This window comes from Berghia stephanieae, chromosome 1 (assembly GCF_034508935.2).
Source record: "Berghia stephanieae isolate SIO BIC M18660-M18661 chromosome 1, UCSD_Bste_1.3, whole genome shotgun sequence".
NCBI classification, from domain to species: Eukaryota; Metazoa; Mollusca; class Gastropoda; order Nudibranchia; family Aeolidiidae; genus Berghia; species Berghia stephanieae.
Genome location: NC_088360.1, coordinates 82,909,626 through 82,917,125, shown reverse-complemented (window position 1 = coordinate 82,917,125; position 7,500 = coordinate 82,909,626). Strand labels below are relative to the sequence as shown.

The following is a 7,500-nucleotide window of genomic DNA, read 5'->3' as shown; positions in this document are numbered from 1 at the left end:
ATAAACTCTTAAAACAAAACAGGAAGGTTGATATTCGATTTGTCTCTGACAACATCGAAAAAGAACAAAAAAAAAAAAATAAAAAAAACGATAATATCTGACAATGGATAAATTAAATAATTATTTGTAAACGTGAACAAATGTGTCATTATACATAAGACAATGCACATTAATTCGATCAAGTTAACTCTGAGCCTAATATTATTTATTTTGAATCAAAAACTTATTTCCTGGAAGCAATGATACAATTTTACCTCTCATACCACAGGTTTAAAATCTCGTAGACTAATTTTCTTCCAAGTAATTTGGTTTTCTTTTTTTCTCCACATAAAGACAGTACATATTGTATTTAAAATGTATTCATGGGGCAATTTCTTTTGTTATGTTTTCCATTTTGTTAGAATTAACAAAGAAATTTTTTTTTTTTTTAAGTGAAATATAAACATGAATTTAAACTCTAGTCAGGAAAAAATACAAGAAAAAGAAACGTTTTGAACAGATGTCCCTTTGAATCTTAATTACATAGGCATGCCAATATTAACTTGAAGGCAAAAGTCATAATTTTCAACTATTCAAATGTAAGACAATTCATTTTTTTTCTTCTCAGATCATAGCACCTCATGATACAAAACTCAAAGAGTGTGAGCCTTGACACATGCAATGAAGTCACCCATGCCTCAAAACAAATAAATCAAGACATATATCAAATCCTAGAGACAATGTCAACTCTCAAGAATTCCTAATACAACTCCATGTAAATGTTGCTGCTCGAAGCTCGAAGAAATAAATAATAATGTGAAATTGAATGTAAGCTTCAATTTAATTTAAAAAACAGATCAAATGAACGTTTCGGGTTTCCCCTTTATCAACAAAACAGGATGAATGAAACACCACAGATGAGTGAGATAATAATAATAATAATAATAATAATAATAATAATAATAATAATAATAATAATAATAATAATAATAATAATAATAATAATAATAATATACCTTTATTGTCCTCAAAAAAGTGGCAATTTGTCATTTGGTTACACATTTATAACAATACAATATTGACATAGACACACTCACACAAATGCACGAGTAACATAGTAGTCATCGAAAAAAAACCCCAAAAATACAACAAACAAACAAACAAACCGGCATCAACAACAACAACAACAGCATCATCATCGTCATCATCATCATCATCATCATCAACATCATCATCATCATCATCATCATCACCATCTGATGTGGTAATGGCGTAGTTAAGATTCATCTGTGGTGTTTCATTCATCCTGTTTTGTTGATAAAGGGGAAACCCGAAAAGTTCATTTGATCTGTTTTTGTAATTAAATTGAAGCTTACATTCAATTTCACATTATCATTTATTAATACGACTTTAATACATGGCAAATCTTATTATTTCTTCATCGACACTCTTATCTCTTATACTCCATCCTTGTCGCTTAGAAATTCAAATAACACTGATCTCTTCCTAAAGCATCACATTTCCCCATCAGATCAAACATGTTGAACTTTGGATTCAATCTTTTTCTGGAATTCTTCAGACTGGAGCTGATCTAGTGTCAAAAGGGATAGTCCGAGCTGATCTTTCTGTTTAAAAAAAAAAATTAATAAAAAATAAAACAAGGTGAAAAAAATGGAAATAATTGAGTTGTTTGTTTTTTGTTGCTGTTTTTTGTTGGCTTTTTAAAAAAATTAAGTTAAAAATAAAGTCAAGTTGACTATTTACAGCACTGATTATATTTGCCATCACCATTACTACAGAAAAAAAATCGCTATACTTTAAATATCACAATATTATGAGCGAAGACTATATCAAAAATATCAAATAAATGATAAAGAGAGTTTTCCATTGGCTCAAACCCTCAAGAAAAATTTTGAAAAGAAAAGTAAAAAAACAATTTTCTCAGCTTATGGCTAAATCAGATTACTGTCACTATGATATCTTGAAAGTAGATGAACACTTGCTTGTTTTTCGTTGTTGTTGTTTTGTGTGTGTTTCTTTATTATTGGAGTTTTTAACTGGTCTTGTTTTTTGGGGGTTTTTTGGGTTTTTTTTTTGTGTGTCTTTTTTGCTGCGATTTGTAGTTATTGTTTGTTTGCTTTCAAAATCTGTTTTAGTTTAGTTTTTCATTAGTTTTTTTTATGGGGGGGGGGGGGGGGGGCGTGTTTGTTGGGGTTATTTTTTTTTTGGGGGGGGGGGGGGGGGGGTTGGATTGTTTTATTTTTTATTATTTTTTTTTGGGGGGGGGGGGGGGGGGGTTAAATCACAAATCATAAAGTAACGTAGACCAAATGCAAAATGCATTGACAATATATTACCCTGCTAAAAGGCTGAGCCATAAGCCTGAGGAATCGCTTGGAAACTTGTACAGCTTCATCTGTGGACAGGTTGCACAGATTGTCTGTCAAATGTTCTTGGATCCATCTTGGTATTTTACCCCTCTTGTCAGCTCTTGAGAATCTCTGATGACAGTAAGGATGGTAATCGTGTTGTTGATTATATTGATATTGATGATGATGATGATGATGATGATGATGATGATGATGATGATGATAATGATGATGATGATGGAGATGGTGGTGATGATGATCATCATCATCATGATGATATGATGATGATGATGATGAGGAGGAGGAGGAGGAGGACGAGTATATATGATGATGACGATGTTATGATTGTTATGGTGATGACAAAAAGGACGATAATTTAGTGACAAAAATGTTTTTCTCTGTCGAAATCAAATACTCCATCACACTTTATAGCTATAGAATGCAAGAAATATTTACCCTTTATGAATACTTTCCCTTTCTCCCTTCTTTGTTCATTTAAAAATGATTCGTCTTTAGTGTTTCATTCATATATGAAATGTTTGGTTGACAAAGGGAAAAACCGAAATGTCCGCATTATCTGCCTTCATTAATCAAATTGAAGCTTCCATTTCATATGACTATTAATATTTATTTCTTTGAGCTTCAAGCGGCAACATTCACAACACTTTGGATTAACAAGCTAGCTTCAAGCACAAATTCATGGTTTGTCAATTTTTAATTTGTATTCTAATTGCTTTCAGAATGAAATCTATGCACAGCTACCAACTACCCATAATGCCAGAGGAGGAGGGGGGGGAGAGAGAAAGAGAGAGGGGGGGGGAGAGAGAGAGAGAGAAAGGAGAGAGAGAGAGAGAGAGAGAGAGAGAGAGAGAGAGAGAGAGAGAGAGAGAGAGAGAGAGAGAGAGAGAAAGAACTGAGCATAAACAAAAAAGCCTTCGTAATTCAAAGTATTCAAGCACTGATTTCGATCAATAAAATAATGAGATATTTCCACATTCAACATTTAAAGTTTGTCAGGTTATCACCTGTGTAGACATCATTTTATTATCAAGGAATAATATAGAGGAAAATACTGGATTTGAAAATTCTGGCAGGACAATGAACTACAATGCCATCAACTTCAATGACTCCCACCTTGTCTGCAAAGACCATGATACCGTAGTCTGTCTTCCCTCTCAATGCTCGACCAACACACTGAGCAGCGTGCCTCATGGCGTCAAAAGTCAAGAAATCATTCTCTCTGATCTGGTATTGGTCCCTTAGATATTCTAGTCTGGCCTGAAAGAGTAAGAAATAATGTGTAAAATTAAGAGTCAATCATATTTTAAAAGTAAAATATCGATTGTAGGCTATCATTATCATATATTTGTGGTGTTAGAAACTTCTATATTCCCCCCGACCCTTCCCCATTGTTTTTCCTTTTTTTTTTTTTCATTCTTAAATTCCTCTTTCTGTTCTATCAATTTTCATACATTTGTTCATTAATTTAGCTGCTCGATAATTATCTATCTATGAAATTTTGTATTCATTCATTCGTTTATTTACATGTCTTTCTAAAACATTTTTTAAATCTATGAATTAATATATTTACTGGTCGAATGCTTCAATTTCTGCTATAATAACACACACACGTAGTACACACACTATCTATCTATCCCGCTCTCTCTCTCTCTCTCTCTCTCTCTCTCTCTCTATATATATATATTATATATATATATATATATATTATATATATATATCTGTCTGTCTCACTCCCACTCTCTCTCTCTCTCTCTCTCTCTCTCTCCTCTCTCTCTCTCTCTCTCTCTCTCTCTCTCTCTCTCTCTCTCTCTCTCTCTCTCTCTCTCTCTGAGGAGGTTCAATGACATCGGCAGGGTTCATGATTCCTGTCCCTTCTACATCAAAATATCTTTACCTTCAGGATTCTACTCTGAGTATAGACGTAAGGAACACCAAACATGATGACAGCACGGCCGTAGTGGTGGTCTGAGGATGTACAATAATCAAATGATGTAAATGAATAAAATTGACTGAAAATGATGGCGAGAAGGACTGGAGACATATTGTATTAAATAGAAACAATAATAATAATAATAATAATAATAATAATAATAATAATAATAATAATAATAATAATAATAATAATAATAATAATAATAACCGAATCTTACCAAAATCAATTCCTTCTGAAACTTTTCCTCTTGCAACAGACAACAAAACCGCTCCACGTCCATTTTCACAAGCCTTCAATGATAAAGATTACAAAGAGCTAGATATATTTATATTTTTCATTTTGAAAAAAAAAAATTCACTATGATACACAGCTTAATAATATTACATTTTTTCCATGCAAGATAAATTCAATTGAATTTCAATTTCATGATATTTGTAATATTTTACAATTAAGGTTTAAGTAATATACAGATTCTTCTTTACAAATGAGTCAATTGTTATAATATGTGAGTGGAGTAAAGTATCTTACCCATGGCCATAACGAAAACCAAAAATTAAAGTTAAATAATAAAGACTATCATTGCAATGTTAGCACACCAGTAACTGATAGCGCTTATTGCAGGTTTACGTTCACAAACGTTTAGAAAAGAGTGATAAACAATAATCGATTGATATTCAAAACTAATTACAAATGAACTGTGTCTCAATTTCCACTTTCTCTCCCTCTCCTCAGCCAGATCTTCTTCTTTTTCCTCCTCCTACTCCTCCTTCTCTTCCTCCTCCTCTTCATCATCATCATCATCATCATCATCATCATCATCATTATCAACATCATCGTCATCACCATCGTCATCATCATCACCATTATAATCATCCTGTTACTCTTTCTATTAAACTCGTTCGCTCCCTCCTCCTTCTCCTTCCCCTCCTCCTTCTCCTCCTATGTCTTATAACTTCATAGCCACCTTTTGATAGTTCATCAATGCCAATGATGTTTCAGCAGCATCTGGGGTCTCGATGAAGAGGAGCTTGCGCTTCTGAATTTGATCGATCATGCCCTATTACAAAAAAAAAAAAGACGTAAAGGAAAGAAAAAGAAATGATAACCTATCTATAGAAACAACAACAACAAAAATTGTGACCTAACCCTCTCATACACCGTCATAGTTGTAGGTCTGATAACCCAAATTGTTATGGGCTGATTGTTGTATTGGAAATACGTACTCTCAAACCAACGCAAACTACTCGTATTATCCATTACAACAATGTTAAACCAAGACCATAATTGCGTTCGGTTATCAGAACTGCTAAAAAGTGCACGTTGTACCTACCGTATCAACACGATATTGAGTCAATGTAACCCAAACACTGAAAATTATAATTAAAACTTAATTCATTAAACTTAAATAACGTTTATTGTCTGTTTTAAGGAAAATGACAAAAACCTGTTTAACATAATAAGCCAAACATTTCCACCATAGCTATCTTTGGAAAATGCCATACAAACAGCGCTCCGGGTTGAAACATTGATTCTATAGATAGAATGAAGTTGACGTCACCTAGGTCTTTTTTATTGATTTTTGCGATCCATTTTATGAGTAATTCTCACTAAATTGTATTAACCATAAACCTTCAACATTATACAAAGTTTTGTGTGTTGGTCCGTTATATTTCCGGATGGCAATGTTGTGAGTTTCTTATCCAAGCGCACATCATCTATACAAGCGATGTAAGGTATTTGCGATTCAATTGCATGGTCGTATCAAAAATCTATTGATGCTATAAGTTTAGGTAAAACACTCACAGCATCCGCCAGCAGGATATAATGTACCAACGCACAAAATTATGTGTAGCCTTGAACGTTTATATTCTGATTGATATAATTTAGTAAAAACTAATCACCAAAATTGCCGTCTAAAAACGTAAACAAATAGCTGAGTGTCGTTAATTTCGTTCCTTCTATAGAAAGCATGAAGTTGACGTTAGTCAACTCTTTATTATTGTTTTAAGACCGCCAGTTGGGTGATTAATTATCAAGCAGAAACGTTTAAAATGATTCGTCTGGCAGACAGAACTGATGAGCTTTTTACTTAAAGGTATACCATTAATATTAAATATTACCGAACTGATGAGTGAGTCGACTGTTTGGAATGTGATGATCGAGTTTCTCTAGATTACGATGAAATGAAAAATTGGGAACAATCGTGTGATGTCGAAATACTGGTTCCGTTCTCCTTGGAAGTGTGAAACCAATCCTTCGGAGGACTGGACACATACCTTGCGTAGTAACTGATCGTATGGTTTCAAAGTGGTCACCTGATATTCTTGTCTAATCTAATGCTGGTCGTGAATAAAGATCATCCATTATCCACCCTCGCTCTTTTACGCCCCGAAACCATAAATAGATACTTGGATAACCACGCCTCTCGGACAGTCGTCATAATGTAAACAATGAAAGTGATTGGTAAACATAGCAAACTACACAGGTTTTACGATCGATGTTATGTGTCTAAGAGAAATACCCACTGCTCTGTCGCTTAATGAAAAAAAAACAACAACAGCACAGAAATCTATGTGTAAACTTACACGTTTTATAGGCCTGATATGATCGAGAAAAGCCTGTGATAACTCTCCATTTGGCGGTATGAAAACAATAACAATGATCAGAGAAAGATCGAATTCATTCACTGCATTATTTATAAACAACCAACTATGTTTGTCCGAGTACGTGTGAAGCTTTGTCACAAATTTCATGCTTTGATTGGTAAAAATCTACTGGTCAATAGCTTTGCCACCTTATGAATCAATATGCAACTTATTCATTGTTGGTCCTCCGGAGGACTGGTTACACACTTCCAAGGATTTTGAATAGGAAGAAAGGAAGGTGTTACATCACGACTTCTGCTTTCCATTCCGTGGACAGTTTACAACTTTGTTGTTATATTTATTTATTTGTTTATTTGCCTATATCTAATATTAGTTTGTTGTTTTTGTTGTTTTTTTTTATTGTTTGTTTGTTTTGTTATGTTTTTCTTTTTGGGTTTTTTTTTTTTGGGGGGGGGGGGGGGGGTTGTGTCTGTTTTTTTTTTTTTTTTTTTTTTTTTTTTTTTTTTTTTTTTTTTTTTTTTTTTTTTTGGGGGGGGGGGGGGGGGGGGTTGATTGCTTGTTTGTTTTACCATGAGCACTTTTTGATTATAAA

At 33.5% G+C, this 7,500-nt stretch overlaps 1 protein-coding gene and 1 long non-coding RNA gene across 2 annotated transcripts in view; one reads left to right on the top strand and one right to left on the bottom strand.

The window, feature by feature from the left end:
• Positions 1-1,595, top strand: part of LOC144959201 (uncharacterized) — a 4,399-nt gene extending 2,804 nt beyond the window's left edge. Inside the window, exons 2-3 of the long non-coding RNA XR_013642586.1 lie at positions 608-754; positions 1,461-1,595. This is a non-coding gene — a long non-coding RNA (uncharacterized LOC144959201). The remainder of the gene's footprint in view (positions 1-607; positions 755-1,460) is intronic.
• The window catches only part of LOC144959195 (general transcription and DNA repair factor IIH helicase subunit XPD-like), a 47,091-nt gene that overhangs the window by 283 nt on the left and 39,308 nt on the right, over positions 1-7,500 (bottom strand). Inside the window, exons 20-25 of the mRNA XM_078891739.1 lie at positions 5,267-5,359; positions 4,520-4,592; positions 4,264-4,334; positions 3,483-3,626; positions 2,337-2,480; positions 1-1,604 (exon numbers count right to left, since the gene is read on the bottom strand). The exon at positions 1-1,604 is cut by the window's left edge and continues 283 nt beyond it. Of these exons, the coding sequence (XP_078747865.1) occupies positions 1,512-1,604; positions 2,337-2,480; positions 3,483-3,626; positions 4,264-4,334; positions 4,520-4,592; positions 5,267-5,359 (618 nt within the window). The 3' untranslated portion in view covers positions 1-1,511. The remainder of the gene's footprint in view (positions 1,605-2,336; positions 2,481-3,482; positions 3,627-4,263; positions 4,335-4,519; positions 4,593-5,266; positions 5,360-7,500) is intronic.